This window comes from Equus caballus, chromosome 10 (assembly GCF_041296265.1).
Source record: "Equus caballus isolate H_3958 breed thoroughbred chromosome 10, TB-T2T, whole genome shotgun sequence".
NCBI lineage: Eukaryota > Metazoa > Chordata > Mammalia > Perissodactyla > Equidae > Equus > Equus caballus.
The window spans coordinates 23953982-23976196 of record NC_091693.1 but is presented as its reverse complement, the minus strand read 5'-3'; the positions used below and the strand labels follow the sequence as shown (position 1 = coordinate 23976196).

Genomic DNA, 22215 nt, shown 5'->3' with positions numbered 1-22215 from the left:
AGGAGGGACCTTGAATCAGTTATCCAAAATCTCCCAACAGAAAATCTCAGGACCAGATGGCTTCACTGCTGAATTCTACCAAACATTTAAAGGGGGAATTAATGTCAATCCTTCTCAAATTCTTTCAAAATATTGAAGAAGAGGAAGCACATACAAACATAATTATCATAACACCAAAGCCTCATAAGGACAATACAGGAAAAGAAAATTAGGGACCACTATCCCTGGTGAATGTAGATGCAAAAATTAACAACAAAACCTTAGCAAACAAGATTCAAGAACACATTAAAAGGATTATGCACCATAATCTAGTGAGTTTGGGACACAAGTATTGTTCAATATAGGCAAATCAATAAATGTGATACACCATATTGATAAAATGAAAGATATAGATCATATGATTGTCTCAATAGATACCAAGAAAGTATTTGACAAAATACAACATTCTTTCATGATGAAAACTCTCATGAAATTGGGTATAGAATAAACATAGCTCAATAAAATAAAGGCCATGTAGTATAAGCCCATAGCTAACATCACCCTCAACAGTGAAAAGCTGAAAGTTTTTCCTCTAAGATCAGAAACAAGCAAGGATGACCAGTCCTATTCAGTACAGTACTGGAAGTCTTGGGCAGAGCGATCAAACAAGAGAAAGAACCAAATGAATTTAAATCAGAAAGGAAGTAAAATGGTCTCTGTTTGCAGATGGTATGGTCTTATATAGAGAAAATGAAAAAGACTCCAAAAAATTGCTAGAACTAATGAGTGAATTTAGTAAATTTACAGGATACAAAATCACCATACGGAAATCAGTTGAATTTCTATACACTAAACATGACAAATCTGAAAAAAGAATAAAGAAATAATCCCCTTTACAATTGCATCAAAAATAAAATGAAATTGTTAGGAATAAATTTAAACAAGGATATATAAGAATTTGATGGGAGGTGGTGTCAACATTCCAGTGTAGGCAGACTCTTAACTCACCTCCTCCCAAAGACACAACAAATTTACAACCACTCTTGGAACAATTACCCCTGAGAAAGAACAGAAAAACTGGATAAAAGGAACACCCACAACAAGGGACAGTGCTAACTGAGATGAAAGAGGTAGAAATTCATTTCTGGAGGGAAAAAAGCCACCTTCACAAACTGTGGCATTTCATGACTGGCTGGGAGCAATCTTAAGGTAAGCAGCTTTCCCTGGAGGAGTGGGGAATCTGAGAAGGGGAGCATTATCACTATAAGAAGTTTTTGGACTCAGCACAACCAAGACGAATGTTATAATATCTGGCTTTACTGGTTACTAACAACAATGGGGAGTACCCCAAAAAGCTATGAGACACAAGGGTAAAAAAGCCTGCTCTTAAAGGGCCCACAAACAAACACCCATTTCAGAAAGCAGCCTAAAATAACTAGAAAGAAAGAAGCACGGTTCTTTGGTGAAAAGGGACTCAGTTGACAGGCTCTGGGTGCATCTTGGTGAGAGGTGAGACCTCCCCAGGCTGGGACCACCTCCTGAGATACTGAGACATTTTTGGAAGCCATTTTTGTGACCTAGTATAGGAGTACTGACAGACACTGGCAGATGCTATTGGAGTTCTTCCCCTGGCCTGTAGCCTGGGGTCTGCTCCACCCAGTAGATCCCTGACTTAATCCAATCAGTCAGGGCAGGCAGCTGGCCCTAGGGACTGGCCCCACCCAAAAGCAAGCCCTCTGACAACTTGTGGGCCCACATACATGGCGTGCCTGGAAACTCTGCAACCCAGCAAGTGGGTCTGCCTCTCTGGGGCAGGGCATATATGAGGAGCAGGTGGAGGCTTTGGGGAATTGGTGGAGTGTGTGGGGCCTCTGCAGTGGGGTGATGGGGCCTGCTTCAGTAGATTGGGGCTTGCACATGAGGCAGGACTGTTTTGATGATGTATATGGCCCTGTGGGTGGTGAAGCTTGTCAGCTGCAGTGGAAATGTACTTCTCAAACAGCCACATAGGAGATCGGCCTCACCTTCCAATGCTTGAAAAAGTTAAGTGCTCCTGTGCCTGGGGCCAACCCCACTCAGCTTCAATCCTGAGAGAACTGACAAGTGCCTTGCAGGCCAGAGGCCTACAGAAATTATAAGCTCCTGAGTCAAGCAACCAGCCAAGCTGGGTGCCTACTCACTTAAAAGAAAAACTGCAACAGTAATCTGCTACTAGACCTTGCAACAAACTGTGCTGGGGTTCCCTATGCCAAATAAAGCGACTGAAGGGTCCATAGCAGCCACCACACAGATGAGAATTACAACCAGCTGGCCAGGGGGACAGCATAGCCTACCCAGGCACCTGCAACAAGAGCAACTCTGCCACAACAGAACACACGTAGCCCACATGGGGGAAACTCCTGGAACATTTGGAACTGATGATGATGAGGAAGCACACTGGTGGGCTTCATTAGGCATCTCTTATGTAAGCCTACCTCTCCAAGATTGGGGGATGTAGCTGACCCACCCAATACATACATATAAGCACAGAGAAAGAGGTAAAATGAGGATACAAAGGAAAATTTTCCAAGTAAGGGAAGAGCACAAAACCTCAGAAAAAGAACTAAATGAAAAAGAAATAAACAATCTACCTGAAGAGAGTTCAAACAAATAGTCATAAGTATGCTCCCTGACATTGGGAGAAGATTGGATGAACTCAGTGAGAACTTCAACAAAGAATTGAAAAATATAAAAAAGAACCAATCAGAAATGAAGAATACAATATTGGAAATAAAAAATTCACTAGAGGGACTCAATAGCAGAGTATATGATACAAAAGAATAGACCAGCAAGCTGGATGAAAGACTAGAGGAAATCACCCAAGCTGAAGAAACCAAATAAAAAAAGAATTAAAAAGAATGAGGACAGTCTAAGGGACCTCTTGGACAACATCAAGCAAACTACCACCTATATTATAGGTGCCCCAGAAGGAGAAGAAAGAGACAAAGGGGCAGAGAATCTATTTGAAGAAATAGTAGGTGAAATTTTTCCTAACAGAGGGAAGGAAACAGACATCCAAGTACAGAAGCTATGGAGATATCAAACAAGGTAAACTCAAAGATGCCCACAGCAGGATACATTATAATTAAAATGTCAAGAATTAAAGTTAAAGAGAGAATCCTAAAATCCACAAGAGAAAGGTAACAAGTTACACACAAAAAAAAACCCCATAAGGCTATCAGCTGACTTCTCAGCTGAAACCTTACAAGCTAGAAGGGAGTGGCATGATATATTTAAAGTGCTGAAAGGAAAAAAACCTACAGCCCAAAATACTCTACCCAGAAATGTTGTCACACAGAATGGAAGGAGAGATAAAGAGTTTCCAAGACAAGCAAAATTAAAGGAGTTTATCACCAAGAAACCAGCCTCACAAGAAATGCTAAAGGGATGTATTTAAGTGAGAAAGAGAAGACCACAAACAGGAATAAGAAAATTACTTTTAAAAAATTAATAAAATCAATGGTAAAGGCAAATATACAGTAAGGGCAGCTGATCAACCACCTATGAAGATAACGTGAAGGTCAAAAGACAAAAGTACTAAAATTATCTATTTCCATGATAAGAGAGTGACAGATACACATGTACAAAATAAGAGGTTAGACCTGATATGAAAAACATAAAAGGCGAGTGGAAGGGAGCAAAAGAGTAGCAGTTTTAGTGAGAGCTCAAACTAAACAGAAAATCAACTTAATATGGATTGCTATATAGGTAGGTTATTATATATGAACCTCGTAGTAATCACAAACCAGAAACCTATAATTAATACACAAAAATTAAGAGAAGGGAAGCCAAAAACAATACTAAAGAAATCCATCAAACCACAAGGGAAGAGAGCAAGAAAAGAAGAAATCAATAGAGAAGAACTACTAAAACATCCTAATAAAATGTAACAAAATGGCAACAAGTGCATACTTACCAATAGCTACTTTAAATGTCAAGGGACTAAATACTCTAATCGAAAGGCACAGGGTGGCCAATTGGATAAAAAAACAAGACCCAAATATATGCTGCATACAAAATACACGCTTTAGACCTAAAGACACTCACAATCTGAAAGTGAAGGGATGGAAAAAGATACTCTATGCGAATGGCAAAGAAAAGAAAGCTGGGATAGCAATACTTATATCAGACATAATAGACTTTAACAAGAGGCAAAGAAGGTCACTACATAATGATAAAGGGAATAATCCAACAAGAGCATATGACATTTGTAAATATCTATACACTCAACATAGGAGCAACTAAACATATGAAGTAATTATTGACAGATATAAAAGGAGAAATATACAGTAATACAGCAATAGTAGGGGACTTTAACACTCCACTTACACCAATGGATAGATCATCCAAGCAGAAGATCAATAAGGAAACATTGGCCTTAAATGACACATTAGACCAGATTCACTTAGTTGATACATACGGAACATTTCATCCAAAAACCACAGAATATACATTCTTTTCAAATGCACAAAGGAAATTCTCCAGGATAGATGACATATTATGCCACAAAACAAGTCTACATAAATTTAAGAAGACTGAAATAATAGCAAGCATCTTTTTTGACCACAAAGATATGAAACTAGAAATCAACTACAGGAAGAAAAGCAGAAAAGCCACAAATATGTGGAGATTAAACAAAATGCTAATGAACGATTATTGATTCAATGAAGAAATCAAAGGAGAAATTAAAAAAATACCTGGAGACAAATGAAAATGAAAGTGACATGCCAAATTTTATGGTACACAGCAAAAGCAGTTCTAAGAGGGAAGTTTATAGCAATACAGGCTTCCCTTAACAAACAAGAAAAATCACAAACAAAAAACGTAACACTGCACCTAAGGGAATTAGAAAAACAACAAACACAGCCAAAAATCAGTAGAAGGAAGGAAATAATGAAAATCAGAGCAGAAACAAATGAAACAGAGACTAAAAACACAATAGAAAAAATTCAATGAAACTAAGAGCTAGTTCTTTGAAAAGATAAACAAAATTGACAAACCTTTAGCTAGACTAACCAAGAAAAAAAGATAGGCTGAAATAAATAAAATCAGAAATGAAAGAGGAGACATTACAATGGAGTCCTCAGAAATACAATAGAATATAAGAGAATACTATGAAAAGCTATATGCCAACAAATTGGAAAACCTAGAAGAAATGGATAGATTTCTAGAATCATACAATCTTCCAAAATTAAATCAAGAAGAAATACAGAAATTTAGTAGACCAATCGCCAGTAAGGAGATCAAAAGGCAATCCAAAACCTCCCCAAAAATAAAAGTCCAGAATCAGATGGCTTCCCCGGCAAATTCTGCCAAACATTCAAAGAAGAATTAATATCTATCCTTCTCAAACTCTTCAAAAAAATTAAAGAGGAGTGGAAGCTTCCTAACTCATTCTACAAAACCAACATTACCCTGATACTAAAACCAGAAAAGGACAACATAAAAAAAGAAAATTATAGGCCAATACCACTGATGAACATAGATGCAAAAATCCTCCACAAAATACTAGCAAATTGAATACAACAATACATTAAAAAGATCATATACCATAATCAAGTGGGTTTTATTCCAGGGATGCAGGGATGGTTCAACATCCACAAATCAATCAACGTGATACACCACATTAACAAAATAGAATAAAAATCACATGTTCATCTCAATAGATGCAGAGAAAGCATTTGGCAAGATACAGCATCCATTCCATTTATAGTAAAAAAAACTATGAATAAAATGGGTACAGAAGGAAAGCACTTCAACATAATAAAGGCTGTATATGAAAAACCCACAGCTAATATCATTCTCAATGGAGAAAAACTGAAAGCTATCCCTCTAGGAACAGGAACCAGCAAGGATGCCCACTTTCACCACTCTTATTTAACATAGCATTGGAAGTCCTAGCAACAGCAATCAGGCAAGAAAAAGAAATAAATGGGATCCAAACTGGAGAGGAAGAAGTGAAGCTGTCACTATTTGCAGACGACATGATTTTATATATAGAAAAGGCTACAGAATCCGCCAAAAATTTTTCAGAAATAATAAATGAATACAGTCAAGTTTCAGGATACAAAATCAACATAGAAAAATCAGTTGTGTTTCTATACACTAACAATGAAGTAGCAGAAAGAGAAATTAACAATACAATACCATTTACAATTGCAACAAAAAGAATAAAATATCAAGGAATAAACTTAATCAAAGAGGTGAAAGATCTGTACACTGTAAACTATAAAACATTGTTGAAAGAAATTGAAGAAGACACAAAGAATTGGGAAGATATTCCATGATCTTGGATTGGAAGAATTAGTATAGTTAAAATGTCCATACTTCCTTAATCAATCTACAGATTCAATGCAATCCCTATAAAAATTCCAACAACACTTTTCACAGAAATAGAACAAAGAATCCTAAAATTTATGTGGTACAAGAAAAGACCCAAATAGCCAAAGGAATCACGAGAAAAAAGAACAACACTGGAGGTATCATGCTTCTTGCTTTCAAAATATACTGCAAAGATATAATAACCCAAACAGCATGGTACTGGCACAAAAACAGACACACAGATCAGTGTAACAGAATCAAGGGCCCAGACATAAACCCACACATTTATGGACAGCTAATATTCAAAAACGGAGCCAAGAATATACAATGGAGAAAGGAAAGTCTCGTCAATAAATTGTGTTGGGAAAATTGGGCAGTCACATGCAAATGAATGAAAGTAGACCATTGTATTACACCATGCACAAAAATCAACTCAAAATGGATTAAAGACTTGAATGTAAGACCTGAAACTATGAAACTTCTAGAAGAAAAGATAGGCAGTATGCTCTTTGACATTGGTCTTAGCAGCATATTTTCAAGTACCATGTCTGACTGGGCAAGAGAAACAAAAGAAAAAATAAACAAATGGGACTACATCAAACTGAAAAGCTTCTGCACAGCAAAGGAAATCATCCAGAAAGTGGAAAGACAACCTAACAATTGGGAGAAGAGATTTGCAAACCATATATCTGATGAGGGTTTAATATCCAAAATATACAAAGAATTCATACATCTCAACAACAAAAAAACCTAAAAATCCAATTAAAAAGTGGCCAAAAGATCTTAACAGCAATTTCTGCAAAGAAGATATACTGATGGCCAACAGGTACATGAAAAGATGTTCAACATCACTAACCATCAGGGAAATTCGAATCAAAACTACAGTGAGGTAACACCTTACTCCCATCAGAATGGCTATAATTAACAAGACAGGAAACAACAGTGTTGGAGAGGATGTGGAGAGAAGGAAATTCTCATACACAGCTGGTGGGAGTGCAAACTGGTACAGCCACTATGGAAAAGAGTATGACAACTCTCAAAAAATTAAGAATAGAACTACCATATGATCAGCTCTTCCACTGCTGAGTATTTATCCAAAGCACATGAAAACACAAATGAATAAAGATAGATACTTCCCTATGTTCATTGCAGCATTGTTCACAATAGCTAAGACTTGGAAGCATTCTAGGTGCCCAGCAAGGGATAAAGGGATAAAGAAGATGTGGTATATATACACAATGGAATACTACTCTGCCACAAATAAGCGATGAATTCCAGCCATTTGTGAAAACATGGATGGACCTTGAAGGTATTATGCTAAGGGAAATAAGTCAGAGGGAAAAAGTCAAATACTATATGATCCCACTCATAAGTAGGAGATAAAAACAACAAACAATCACATAGAGACAGAGATTGGATTGGTGGTTACCAGACAGGAAAGGGGGAAGGAAGAAGTTTAAATGGGTGATTAGGCACATGCATGCTGTGATGGATTATAATTAGTCTTTTGGTGGTGAACATGATGTAATTTACACAGAAATTGAAATATAACGATGAACACCTGAAATTTACATAATGTTATAAAACAATGTTACCATAATAGAAAATAAATTAATTTAAAAAATTAAAAGTAGAGCTACCATATGATCCAGAAATCCCACTTCTGGGTGTATTTCCTATTCAATAAAATTATGATCTCATAGAGATAGCTACACTCCTAAGTTCATTGCAGCATTATTCACAATAACCAAGATGTGAAACAACCCACATGTCCATCAACCAATGAATGGAATACTATTCATCTTTTAAAAAGAGGGAAAGTTTGCCATTTGTGAAAACAAGGATGAACCTGGAGAGCGTTATGCTAAGTGCAATAAGCAAGACAAAGACAAATAAAACATAATTTGATTTACATGTGGAGTCTAAAATAGTCAAAACCACAGAAACAGAGTAGAATGGTGGTTGCCACGGGCAGGGGAAATGGGGAGACAGAGAGATGCAAAGTTTCAGTTATGCAGATGAATGAGTTCTGGAGATCTAAAGTGCAGTCATGTGGCTACAGGTAGCAAGACTCTATTGTGTCTTTGAAATTTGCTTAAAGGGTGGATCTTAGGTGTCATCACCACACAGACACGAAATGGTAACTCTGTCAGTTGATGGATGTGGCAATTAGCTTGATTCTGCTGATTATTTCACAATGTATACGTATATCAAAACATCACATTGTGAACTTTAAAAATAAATGACTTTTTATTTGTCAATTTTACCTTAATAAGCCTGAAAAAATTTGTTTCGTGTAATTACATGAAGGATTTGGGAAGTGAAATAAGTCAGACAGAGAAAGACAAACACAACACGACTTCAGTTATATGTGGGAGAAAAACAAACACATCCACAAAGAGAACAGATCAGTGGTTACCAGAGGGGAAGGGTTGAAGAGGGCAAAGGGCCACATATGCATGGTGGTGGATAAAACTGGACTGTTGGTGGTGAATATGATGCTGTCTATATAGAAACTGACATATAATAGTGTACTTCTGAAATTTACACAGTGTTATAAGCTGATATGTCTTCAATAAAACAATTTTTAAAAAGTTCTGCCTGGGAAGGAAGTGGCTCCGAGGAGGTAGAAATGACTCAGAGGTTTTGAAGGAGGGCGATGAAGAAACAGGTGGTGCCAACTTACAGAAACAAGGAAGTCAGTGAAGGAATGTGTTTGAGGGGAAGAAACTCCACAATCCCAGCTCAGGGGGCAGGGCCATGCTTTCTTCTGAGAAATGGTGATCAGCCTTCTAAGCATCTCCCCAAGCCTCCCTTTCCCCCAGGGTCGTCCTCCCTGTGAGGGCCCCATTGGCTCCTCCAGGCACCAAGGTAGAGAGAGGAACAGCACTCAGTTTGTCAATCTCTTGCACTTCACATCCGCTCTTCAAATCCACACCACCACGCCCCCTGAGTCCTTCCTAACAACCCCTGATCTATCACAAGACTCAAGATGTCTCATCTATATCATCTCATCAGCCTCCTCCCTGGTCCTCCAGTCCAGGCCTCCACTCCATTTCATTCTTCTCGCTGCCTCCAAAGGACTCTTCTAATAACTCTCTCTCGTCTGATCCTGCCCTGCTCAAAATGCTTACTGTTTCCATCTTCAAAAAACATACAGTTGCACCATCTGATGTTCAAGGTTGTCAATGATCAGGGCTGAGCTAAACTCACCAGCCCCAGCAAACACAACTCTCCTCCTCAACCAAACTCATCATAGTTAACCACACACATGCACAAACACACGCATGAACTGAGCTACTTAACAATTCTGTGCCTTCCTCCAGCTGTTCCCTCAGTTGGTCTGCACCTAGCCCACTCCTTTCCAAATTGCTAGTCCAAGTAGCTGTCTGGTATCTTTCTAGTCAACTGTAAATGTATTTTGTCTTATAAGTTTGTGTAAGAAATATACATGAAAAACATATAAATGACTTACAATACTGATCAACACACCATCCATGGGCTAGAGTAATGTTGGAGTTTTATTTTTAATATAGTTAATTATCAATAAGTTCTTTCTGCCTTATGTTTTCTACATGGTGATAGTCTTTATAAAATAGAAATCTGTTCATACTGTCTTGTTGCTTAAAATCTTCCCATTGCCTCAAAGATAAAATTAAAAATGCTTTCAAGCTTCTCAAGATCCTGTGTGGAAAGGTCCCGCGTTCTCCTGATTGGCCTCAACTCTGAAAACAACTCAGATCTTTCTGGGCAAGGATGCCCACCCCACCACCTCTAGGATGACCCCTGCTCCTACCTTGGGTCACTGCTTCCCCCAGAAGGACCCCTCACAACCAGGACCCAGGTAGCAGGACATCTACTTGTTATTGAATCTCATTGTACCCTGTTTTCTTTTTTCTTCCAGCTTGTATTAAAACAAGACTACAGCTGAATTATTTGCCACCTAAATATTTGTAATCTCTGTCTTCATTCACCTTAGCCCCAGGAGTCATGGGGAAAGACTCTGTCAGCTTCACCAATGACTCTCCAGTGCCTGGCACCATGAATGGACAGGGTAACTGCTCAGTAAATATTGACTGACTTCCTAGCTGATGAAAGGAAGGAATAAAATTTGCATTTACAGAAGCTCAGCAAAGGAAGTGATTTGCCCCAAGTCACGAAGCCCCTATAAGAGGCAGACCCAGAATTGCAACAGAGGTTGTGCTGGCTCTTCTGCCATCTCCAAGCCTCATGTTCTGAAACAGGTGTCACTTTAAGGATTTGTGTTGGCACGAGGTGGAGGCAGAGTGTGTGGAGTATGAAGAGACTCAAATCTGATCTGAAAGATCCCCAGTACCTACTGTCTCCTCAGCCCCACACTTCAGGAAGAGCAGAGTGAGGCCCTGGGAGGGGCTGTTCTCCTTCTTATGAGGAACTACTGATGAGGAACTCGTGATGTGTTGCATGGAGCCCGGACCTTGTCACACCCCATGTGTCTGTCCTGCCAGGCTCTGTGGACTTTATACATCCTCTGCACGGCTGGAGACCATGGGAAGCAGTGCCGGGACACCTTCCCTCATTGCCTTTCAGTGACTTGGTGAGTTTTAAGGAAAAGAGGATTGGTGCGGTCATGTGGTCACCTCTCCTTTGATGTCCTGGTTATTGAGACCTCAGGACTCAGTAGGCTCAGTGGAGGGGGACTTCTCGGGGGAAGGAGAGTGTGCTCAGCCCCAGATCTAACCCCAGCTCTCAGGGGCCCAGACTATGCCTGGATCTTCTATAGGTGGGAGAGTCACACTCTTACAGGGAACTCTCTTCCATGGATGCCTCAGGGACCCTTGGCACCAGGTACAGGCAGGTGAGTTGTCCCCCACACCTCCTGCTTCATCCTACTGAACCCCCCTGGGCAACTGTGGGAGCACAGAGGGTTTGGACTGATAATGAGTAGTCAGAGAGGGAACTTGAGTGACAGCTGTGGAGGCTGAGGAGAGAAGGGCTCCCCTGAAACTTCAGGTCTGATTCCTTTCCAAGAGCCCCCCCCAAAACATCCGTATGGACTGTCCCAGGTCCCATGGTCACCATGGAGAGCCCTGTGACCATCTAGTGTCCGAGGTCTCTGCAGGTTGAAATTTACCATCTGTATAGAGAGATGGTCTCTAAACCTTTGGATACAGAGGCCCCACAGGACTCCAGCAAAAAAAAAAAAAAAAAACCTGTTTCTCTACAAATCTATGAGATCCAATTCCCTGCTATAGGCTCCTCTTCACAGGCATAAGGGAATGACATGTGGCCTCAGGGGACCTCAGCACTCACAGTCTACACCTGGTGTATGTTGGCTGACAGTCTCCCTCTCTTCAACACAGCTCCTTCCTTCTCCCTCAGGAATGTAGGTTGCACCCTCCCTTTCAGCCCACCCAGGCTCTGTGATGGAGTCAGGAGGGGATGTATGTGGTCAGTATGAGAGGAAATGCATGAAGGGAAAGACCCTCAGCTGAGGTGGGGGAAAAGAGCTGACTCTGCCCATGGTGCTGATTTCTGGGGTCGGTTAAGAGTGATCAAGGCAATTTTGGAAGAGGAAGGTAAAGATAGCCTCTCATTTTCAGGTCGAGGAAGCTGGGGGATTCAGTAGAACTTATAACCTGAAGTTGAGTTCTCTCAGCCATCCTTGGATGAGATATCAACAAAATTCTATCCGTATCTGAAACTTTATTCTCTCCTCTCTCAAAAGCAAAATCCTATCCTGCATTTCAAAAGGCTCAATTAGTTCTGAAGTTGTCTGCCAGTGAATTTCTGTGGAAGAAGTTCCATAAATTCTTCTCTGGGGATTTCTGTCCATGCTGAGCATGTTCTGTCCCCACCAGGAAGCACTGTCATTGCATGAGAGGAAAGGAGAAAGGCAGGATTTCTGCCCAATTTCCATGAGCAGCAGGTTGTCACCCAGATCTGGTCATTCTCTGAAACTTATTCCACAAGAACTTATGTTTAGTATTCCCCTCCTCCATCTCCATGTTTCCTGGTATTCCTTGGTATTGAAATTTTCAAATTTCCAGTGCCTCTCTTACATCTATAGATATCTGTATTTTGTCCATGTGCCCTTCTAAATATTTTATTTTATCATTTACCTTTTTTGCTTGTTTCTCATCAATCTTCTTACATAGAATACAAACTGAAAGAATAATTAGCTTATGTTAATTAGGATTATTTTTCATCTGAGAAAAACAGCCTATTTTGTAGATAGCTTATCATTTATTTTCTAAAAGAATACTTTGATAGAGAGAAGAAAGGAAAATGATGTGAAATATGTAATCCTGAGCCAGAGACAAAAAGAACTGGCTGAGACGGAGGAACTGAAAGGTAGACCCAGCCCTTCACTCCTTCATATTACTAATTCTCAGGACAAAATAAAGCCCCAAATGGACATCTCTGCCTCCTAAGTAGATTGAAGATGAGACTCTGGAGGTGCTCATCTCAAGGGATTGAGATTGGCTTTAGCTAGTTTTTGAGACTCACTGGAGATGAGAAAAGAGATTACCTATGCATGCCTAAGTATCCTCATTCACACTCTCTGGTTTTGGCTCTCAGGAGTAGCTGATAAGCTCAAACCCTCACAAAACAAGTCAGACTCCAGGAAGGATGAGTAAGGAGAAATTCTCAGTTATGGAGCCGGGTCCAGAGAACCAAATCCTGTCAACAGAAGGCAGGTGCCCTGGATGGACATGCAGGGATCCTGGGGTGATTTCAGTCTGCCCTGACCACTGTGATCTCTTGGTCCTCAATTTCTAGAATCAAACAACCAAGATTACACAATGGAGAATCTCATCTAGATGGGCATGTTTGCCTTGATCATGGTGGCTATCAGGGTGCTTCTGTTTCAACTCAGCCCAGTCAGAGAATGACCCAAAGTTACAGCCAGGAGATAAACACAAGAGGGAACACACCCACTATTTAGGGAGATAGAAGCTTGGAAATAAATCTGATGATACCAAGAGGTTCTGGAAGAAAATCAGAGGCATAAATAGGGAGAGCAGTCTGCTGAGAATATTGAGAATGTAAACATAGTTCAGGTGTAGGAAATATATGGGTTGTTCCTGTCGAGGCTTTTCTCTAGTTAAATTGTGGTAATTTCTCTCTGTACCACTATTGATTTTTCTTGACTGGACCCCTTCTTTTCTCACCCCTATAACACGTGGCTGCATCCGCATCATAGGTTTGGGTCCACATCTATGTTCATCTTCATGCTCTGCTCCAATTTCCTGTAATATATTTTTCTCTATTTTTATTTACCACATAATTTGATGTGTGTACCTCTTCAAATCAGAATACAGAATCTGTTTTAAATAACTGAATAAATGGATGACAATTGGGTCCAGATTAGAACAGATAAATCCAAAATAACTCCCTAAAACCCTTTTTGGATCCATTAAGTCTTTCTTTCCTTGTCGGATGATACCTGTCATAGTTTCTCCTGAAATACCAAACCAACAGTTTGAATGAGCACACTGCTGAGTGAAGTGAAAGTCAGGTGGTATGCTATAACTCAGCGCTCTGAAAAAAACATTATTAAAAATGGTCTTTACATCCTATAAAGATACGTCTGAACGTTTTGTTCAAGATGGAATCCACAGGGTCTTGTGGAACACTGGCGATATTCTTGACTTTCATTTGTATACTAATCAGTCTATTTGTTATTACTGATAAATAATACATTTCTATTTATAACTTGTGTGTATATTCTGTACAATTTTGTGAGGTGAGATTAAATTAAGGTGGAGAAAGCTGTAGCCTTCACTAGACACTGAACATCAACCAAAGTTTCTCTTTATCTGTTATATCAAATATTTCATATATTGGCACTGAGGTTCTCTCAAAACATGATCACCATCAACCTGTTCAGGTTCACCTAAGTCTAGTCAGACAGTGAGCCACTTCCCAGGTGAGAAACTGGGTCTCTGAAGACATTGCCCAATATCACAAGATGTAAAACTATGAATGAAAATGAGTTCATGTGAGTTTCTGAACCCACCATGTCCCATGAATCTGAATTGAGATGAAGGTTATCAGTATGGACTTGGGTGTTATTTCAGAGATGAGGTTCAGCCATCTTCAATTCTTGTTGTCAAAATCATTGTTCTTTGGGAGCCTGATGGTAAGAACTCTTATTCTGCTATCCTAGAGTAAGTCCATAATCTTTTAATGTTTGGAAATAAAAGAATATTTTGAAGTATCGCCACCATTTTATTTAAGCGTTGTTGCTTCTTTATGAATTAAGATATCCTGTATTCTCCTACTTTCCCTTTGAATTTCCAGACCACGTTTGGTTTGATTAAGATTTACTTCTTTTGTACAATTACATTAACCAGTTGGGATGTTATAAATTGCACTTTTAATTTTAGGTAGTTAACTCCATTGTTTATCTTGGTATTTAGATATGGTTTTGAACTATTTTTGATGCATCCTCTGCTTTAGATAGGAAAAGAACGTTTCACCTTAGCTGAACTCTCAGTACTTACTTTCTTTCAAAAGTATTCTCTCTCTAACACACACAAACTAACACACACACACACACAATATTTTGACTCAGCTTTCTTAAATTTAAATATGTGTGTATATGTGTATGCATATATAAGCAAATTTTTCCAAAGTTTATTTGTTTTGCCTTTATTTTCCTCACTTTTTAATCTCAATTTCTCTGATTTTCTTATTGTTCTTTGGCTTAAATACATATTTTAGTGTTACTTTTGGTGAGCATGTAAACAGTAAAATGTCTAAGACCTTGTACATCTGTAAACACCTTATTTTTGCTCTTTATTTTTATTAAGATACTTGAAAGCATTTTCTTATTTCAAATAAAAAATACAATCCAACTTTAAGGAGGGGAGAATACATCTGATGGTTAAGGATCTACTACCAACACCCTTCTCATCTCTCCTGATGATGAAGCCTGACGTGGAGGTTTCAACATGTGAGACATGAGTCCAAACATGTCAGATGCGCCCCAGGTCTCCTCAAACTAGGGGATTTCTCCTCTGCTGACCCTTTCACCTTTGCCCCTTAGTAGTAATTTGAGTAAGTATAGAATTCTTCACTCACAATTAATTCTTTGATTGTACTTTTCCATATCTTTTGGCACTTTTGTGTGTGTGTTTCAAGCTCAGCTCCCATCGATTTCCTTCACTTTGCCTTTAAAAATCAAGACTCAGATTTCGCTGATATATTCATGCACCTGACCACTTATGTGTTACTTCTACATGTCTCCAGAACACCCGCTATTTGCCTCTAGGCCTGCTGCAGACATCATTCTCACTGCTTTCCTTCTGAAATTCACAACATACATTATTTTTTCCTTTCTATTCCCCATGAATCTTACTTTTCTCATTCCAGTCTATGTTGCATCCTACAAAATTCCCTCAATATTGTATTCCAGTTTCGTAATTGGATCTTTGGCTATGTCATCTCATTGAGGAAAAGTATATTTTGAGTATATTAAATGAAAGTGTTATTTTTGCCTCTAAGATATTTGTCTAATTCATTTCTAAAATTCCATACACTTCTGCAATATAACTCCTTTTGTTTTTCCAAGAATTTAATTTCCTCTTTTATTTTTTCAGATATTTAGACATGCTTATATTAAAATGAGTTTCATTTATTCCTAGTGTTCTATTTCCTTGGATATGAAAATTCCAGTCATGACTTGGTACATTGTCTTTCACAGCACTGTTTATCATTATTAGGACTTCTCTTTGATGTCTATTTATGTTGAATGCTAACCTCCTACACACTTGATTTTCCCTAGTTTATCCCAGGGCTGTCCTGAGCTTCAGGGCTGAAAGGAGTGGATTGTTGCAACTGAACTGCCCTGTGGTAACCCCTCTCCCAAACTTAGCATCTGACTGGGCATGTGCTCAGAAGGGTTGGTTCCACTATGAACCTCATACTCACACATAGACAAACATCTATGGGGGACTATACTGAAATGAATGTGTTCCACAAACACATGGGACATGACTCAGTGCTGACCTCTGGGCTGGGTCAGTGGGCAGAGATAATCTAGTGCCCACCCACATATATGAGGGAGGGGAAATACAGCTTCCAACTTTAACCTTGAGCCCTGCTCCCTTCCCTGTCTGTGAGGACCTGGGATCCCTCTCCTTTCCATGTAGATGTGAAAACTTCCACTCTAATGACCCCTTGATGGTTCCAGGCACTGTGGCTACTCAGCTTTGATTTTTTTTTCTTGCCATTCTCTCTCTATTTCAGGACTTTCATTTCTCTTTTTCTGCAATTGACTATGGCTGCAAACCAGAAATATTACAAACAACATTTCTCAGTGTTAGGAGCAGATGGGGGTTCTTGAGTGGGCAAATCCATCATCCACCATGACTGTGGAGTCTGACACCTTGATACTCTCATGTTTCAAACCCCACACATCTTAATCAGGACTGGAAGTTAAAATGATTTATCCCTCCTATGAACCCAGCACCACTGACCCCAAAACACCTCTGAGGAGTGGGACTCATGACAACATGTTGCAGATGAGGAAACTGAGGATCAGAGATTGGACATTAACACTCAAGGTCACATGGGTAGTATATGAAGATGGAATATTTAAATGGTAATCAGCCTTGTCCCCCAAAACCAGAGCACTAACCCACTCACTGGCCCCTAAAGGTCAAGACAGTACCCCAGGATGAGGAAGAGAGCTCTGCCCAAGGGAACAAGGAGTCTGAGGAGGTGGGAATGACTCAGAAGTCCCCCAAAACCAGAGCACTAACCCACTCACTGGCCCCTAAAGGTCAAGACAGTACCCCAGGATGAGGAAGAGAGCTCTGCCCAAGGGAACAAGGGGTCTGAGGAGGTGGGGATGACTCAGAAGTTTGTTCCCATAGAAATGGTAGTGGATGCTGTTGCAGAAAAAAGAGAAGTCTGTGAACAGGGGATGTGATAGAAAGAAAACCCACACTCTGGGGCCAGCATAAGGGTGACGTTTCCTTCCTTTATTTCACTGTATTTCTCCTTTGTGCTCATTGTCCCAATGACCTCGACCTGAACTGTACAGTTAGATGTTGAGCGTGTGTCTCTGCTGATCTGAGCTCTGCAGTGCAGCAGGAACCTGCATCTTCCCTGAAACATATCCAGGTCATAGATGACCAGTGTTTATGGTGAGGACACCACAGGGATGTTGTGATGGGTGGGCTGAGGATGAAGACCCCATGGGGGAGGCTCTGAGAGGGAAGGACATGTCCTGAATCACTCTCACGTGGCAGGAACATCTCTGCCTCTATTTGCTGCTCCAAACTGTAAATGAGACACAGCTTCCTGGAGAAGGCAGTTCCCTGAACTGGGGGCTGCTGACATGACAACTCTGTGACAGGGAGGACCAGCCTCAGAGGGAACACATGCTGTCCCTGTCTGTCCTGCTGGACACCGTCGTCTCCTTCTGCATTGCTGAGGACAGAAGGAGAAGACACCATGACTCCTACCCTTATGGCCCTAGTATTCCTTGGTGAGATTTGAGGAGGGTGAGGGGAAGCCTTAGTCTGGGCGGGACCCCATGCCACAGCCAGGTCCTGGTCTGTCAGGAGACCCCAGGACTCAGGAGGCTCATGGGGAGGGGAGGTTCTGCTCAGGATTCAAGGGCAAATCTCTCACAGGGAATTCTCTTCCAGGGCTGAGTATGGACCCGAGGACCCCAGTGCAGGCAGGTGAGTCTGTCCCCAGATCCCCAGATACCACCTTCTCATTGGAGACAAGGGGTCACCCTCAGGCAGCTGGGGATGGAGAACAGCAGTTTGGGTTGAGGGATGGGGATCATCTGAGAGGTTCCTGGAGCTAAGAGCTGGGCGAACTGGGGGTTTGGAATGTCTTTTGACCCAGCCTCTGATATCATTCCAGACACTCTCCCCAAACCCACCATCTGGGCTGAGCCAGGCTCTGTGATCCCTCGGGGGAAGCCTGTGGCCATCAGGTGTCAAGGGACACTGGAGACCCAAGAGTATCGTCTGCATAAAGAGCGAAATCCAGTGCCTTGGGACCAAAAGAGCCCTCTGGAGCCCGGGGAAAAGGCCAATTTCTCCATCCCACACATGACAGAGAAATATTCAGGGACATATCACTGTTACTATCTCGGCCCCACTGGCTGGTCAGAGCACAGTGACCCCCTCGAGCTGGTGGTGACAGGTGAGAGGACACTCAACAGTCCCAGCATCAGGCTCTGCCCTCAGGATGGGGATCGACTCTCAGGGATGTGTCCCTTCTCACAGCCCAGCCCTGGGGGATATGAGGGATGTGTGAGCCCATTTAACATACTTCCTCCTCCTCTCCTAGGATTCTACACCAAACCCACCCTCTCAGCCCTGCCGAGCCCACTGGTGATCTCAGGAGGGAATGTGACCCTCCAGTGTGGCTCAAAGCTTGGATTTGCCAGGTTTGTTCTCACTAAGGAAGGAGAAAACAAGACCTCCTGGACCCTGGATTCACAGCGACAACCCAATGGGCAGTTCCAGGCCCTGTTCCCTGTGGGCCCTGTGATCCCCTTCCACAAGTGGATGTTCAGCTGCTATGGCTTTTACAGGAACTACCCTCACGTGTGGTCACATCCTAGTGACCCCTTGGAGCTCCTGGTCTCAGGTGAGGCTCCTCAACCCTGTGCAGTATCCCTACAATCTATTCAGGGCCCTATCCTCAAGAGATGTCTGGGCTGGGATGGGTGTGATGAGTCTCTGAGGCAGGGTCACCTAGAAGTGGTCTGCCCCTCATAGGCCCTCCTATCCCTGCCCACACCCTTCCCTCTTTATACCCCTTCCTGGAGTATAAAAGATGCCAGGTAGGCAGAAAGGGGCTCTTGGGGGTGGCACAGGACAGATGTAGGAGAAGAGCAAGAGTGAAGTGGACTCTAGGGTCAGGCCCAGCCACTCATTCCCTTCCTGTCCCCTCCAGGACCAGCTTCAGACCCAAGCCTGTCACTGACATGTCCCATCTTTTCTCAGAAACCTCTTTTCTCAGGAGGAGCACAGACCCCCCCCCCCCCCCCACCCCGCCAAGGGCAGTTCTGAGAGTTCTCAGAGGATCTAATGCCAACTCAGATACTCAAGGACAGGCTTGTGTCCCAGGGACACCTTTTGTACATCTCTTGAATGTTTTCCAAGTTTAACCATGGTGAGATACATTTAAAAGACTTCTTAGTGTCAAATATTTGGATATTAACCCCGCTGAATGATGTCTACTATTAATTCACACTTCCTGACATGTATAAGCCTATTTAGAATTTTTACCTTTGGATGTATAATTGGAATTGATCTATACTTTGTTTTTTCTCTTTTTTATGTTAAAACTGGTTAAAATACATTTTCAGGGTTACCTATTTTTTTGTACTCACCCAATTTTATAATGTCACTCATTTTTCTGTTCCTTAAGACTTTGGAGACCAGAAACGTGGACTTTCTTGGTTTTGGATATTTGAAAGAGAGAGGGTAGAGATTACCTTTTGTTTTTCTTTCATTTAGTGTTTACTGAGTGCCATTAACCATTACAAGATTTTAATATCTAAGATGCTGAGAAATTCACACATTCTTGCAACTCAGTTTCTTACCCAGCACTTTAGCCTGAAAAGTTCAAATATAAAATTGAATGGCTAGTCCTCTCTCCTTGAAATTTTATATCAGTTTCCAGAGTTCTTTGAAAGAGAGAGCCAGAGAGAGAGAGATGATGATGATGATGATGATGATGATGATGACAGTTATGGAAACTCCCTCATGTGTCCTGTCATTTCTGGCCTCTCTTGAATGCACCAAACCCTGAATCTCAGCTCCTCTTTCTCCCCTAGACCCTCCCTACATCCCACAGACATGACTTTATTCCTTATTGAAGAACAGACTGAGATCTTTCTGGGGACCCGCTCTTCCTGCAGCCTGTGAGGCACTTCATCTGAGTCATCACATGGTTCTTCTCAGGCTCCTTTTTCTATTTAGGAATCAGTTTAAACATCATCTCCAAGGGTGACCTTCACTGTGACACTGTGCAGAACAGACCAACCTCCTTATTAAATAATTTAATTCTTCTAATTAACCCAACCTGTGCTATATGGCTTACACTTTCTCTCTTCTCTCATATGTATATAACCAATCTCTCAACCATGGATCCTGTGTCCCCAGTTGAACAAACAGGAGCTCTCGTATCCGGAGAGTTAGCTTACTTGGTCCATATCCCAGAATGTACAGAGAACATACAAGAAATATTATTTCTGTATTGAGAGATGATCTTTCTCATAAATTCTTAGGTCTTGGGGCACATCCAAATTCTGTTCCAAAGTGAATCAGAAGCAAATTCTAAATTCAAAAAACAGAGAGACTGAAAGAATCAAATAAGAAAATAGGAAATCCTTCTACAGCAAAGAAAGTGTTCACTAAGAGACTGCATAAAAGTTATGTCATGAGAAGCAGAGTGAATTATAAAAACACAGAGCCCAAAGGAAATGCTTGAGTCACATCAACTCCTCATCCATGCCCACTTTTTTATGATTCTCAGAAAAAGCTCACATGATCAGGCCATCACAAAACAAGTCAGACCCCAGGAGTAGTGAGTAGGAGGAATTCTCAGTTATGGGACTGGTGCAGGGGATCATGTCCTATCAAGGGGTGGCAGGTGCCAGGGTGGACCTCCTAGGCTCCTGGGGTGATTTTCCTCTGCTCTGACCTCTGTAACCTTTCTCTACACTATTTCTAGCCTCACACCCTCAAGATTACACAGTGGAGAATCTCATCCGGATGAGTGCAGCTGGCTTGATCCTGGTGGTCCTTGGGATTCTGCTATTTCAGGCTCAACACAGCCAGAAAAGACCCCAAGAGGCAGACAGGAAGTAAACACAAGTGAGAAAAATGCACAGTTCAGAGTAGTAGAGCCTTGAAAGTAAATCTTGTGCACCCAGGAGGTTCCTGAAGAGCATCTGTGGTGTATGATCAGTGAACTGTCTGCAGGTCATTGTGAGGTGTAGTAGTTATCGTTCATGTGCAGGGACAATGTCCGCTCCTTTCTGCCATTAAACTGAGGGACATTCCTTCACAAGCACTTTTGAGTTATCTTGGTGGGTTTGTAACTTTCTCTCTTTTTGTGAAATCAGCATGTATCCCAAAGGACAGATTTGGGTCCACACTTCCTTGCACTTTCATGCTGTGGTACAATTTCATGTAATACATATTTTTTTAAATTTCTAATTACCACATAACTGATGTGTATTAAGGTGTCTCCATCTCTTTGTTCAGAGCATGTAATTTCAATAAATCAATAAATTGACATAACAAGGATCCCACCTGAAAGAGATAAATGCAAAATGATGCTCTAACACCTCTGGACTCCACAAGCCCTCCACTCTTCAATGCTACCTGTGTAGTTTCTTTAGAAATATCATCGCTTGGAATCAAGACATTACTGTCTCAAATCATAGCAAGGTTCTAACAGCTCTTGAAAACCCCATTCTTAAAAACACTCATTCAAGACTTTTTCCAGTTTCTCTGGTGTATATAGTCCCTTCATGGCCAACTTCAAGGTGCCAGTGTGAGGTCCCTGATGTAGAGTTTGGAAATGATGCACAAATTTGACTATCACAAAACAATCCAAGCCAATAGGACACCTTGAATGCCACTCTGAGAGCCCCAAAATGCACCTAAGTTTCCTTGTACTTTATGTATAATGATCATTCCTACTTCAATGTTGTGGCACATTTTCAGTGAAATCACAAGACCAAAATTCCATCACGTTCAGGAGACATGCAAATAGAAACATGAAAATATTTGTTGTGAGAGAGAATAGTGAACACACAAAATTCTAATTCATTACTTGTAGGAGTGCAAAGTACATCCATCAATTTAGAGAGTAGATGATATTTATCTAGTTAAAGTAAGA

At 41.0% G+C, this 22215-nt stretch overlaps 1 protein-coding gene across 15 annotated transcripts; it reads left to right on the top strand.

Annotated features, from left to right (window-relative positions):
• The first annotated feature begins 10243 nt into the window (after window positions 1-10243).
• On the top strand, window positions 10244-21617 carry ILT11A (immunoglobulin-like transcript 11 A). 15 transcript variants are annotated; one of them, XM_070222711.1, is made up of 9 exons: window positions 10586-10915; window positions 11102-11176; window positions 16796-16930; window positions 17375-17477; window positions 17690-17821; window positions 17985-18020; window positions 18211-18495; window positions 18643-18945; window positions 21040-21617. In XM_070222711.1, exons 4-9 carry the CDS (start codon window positions 17462-17464, stop codon window positions 21174-21176), a joined length of 909 nt encoding a protein of 302 aa, XP_070078812.1. In that variant the 5' UTR covers window positions 10586-10915; window positions 11102-11176; window positions 16796-16930; window positions 17375-17461; the 3' UTR covers window positions 21177-21617. The 15 variants fall into 15 exon arrangements, with proteins under 15 accessions (XP_014590853.1, XP_070078821.1, XP_070078812.1 ...); XM_070222715.1 differs by having other exon boundaries at window positions 10591-10915; window positions 17583-17821; XM_070222709.1 differs by lacking the exon at window positions 11102-11176.
• The last annotated feature ends 598 nt before the right edge of the window (window positions 21618-22215 follow it).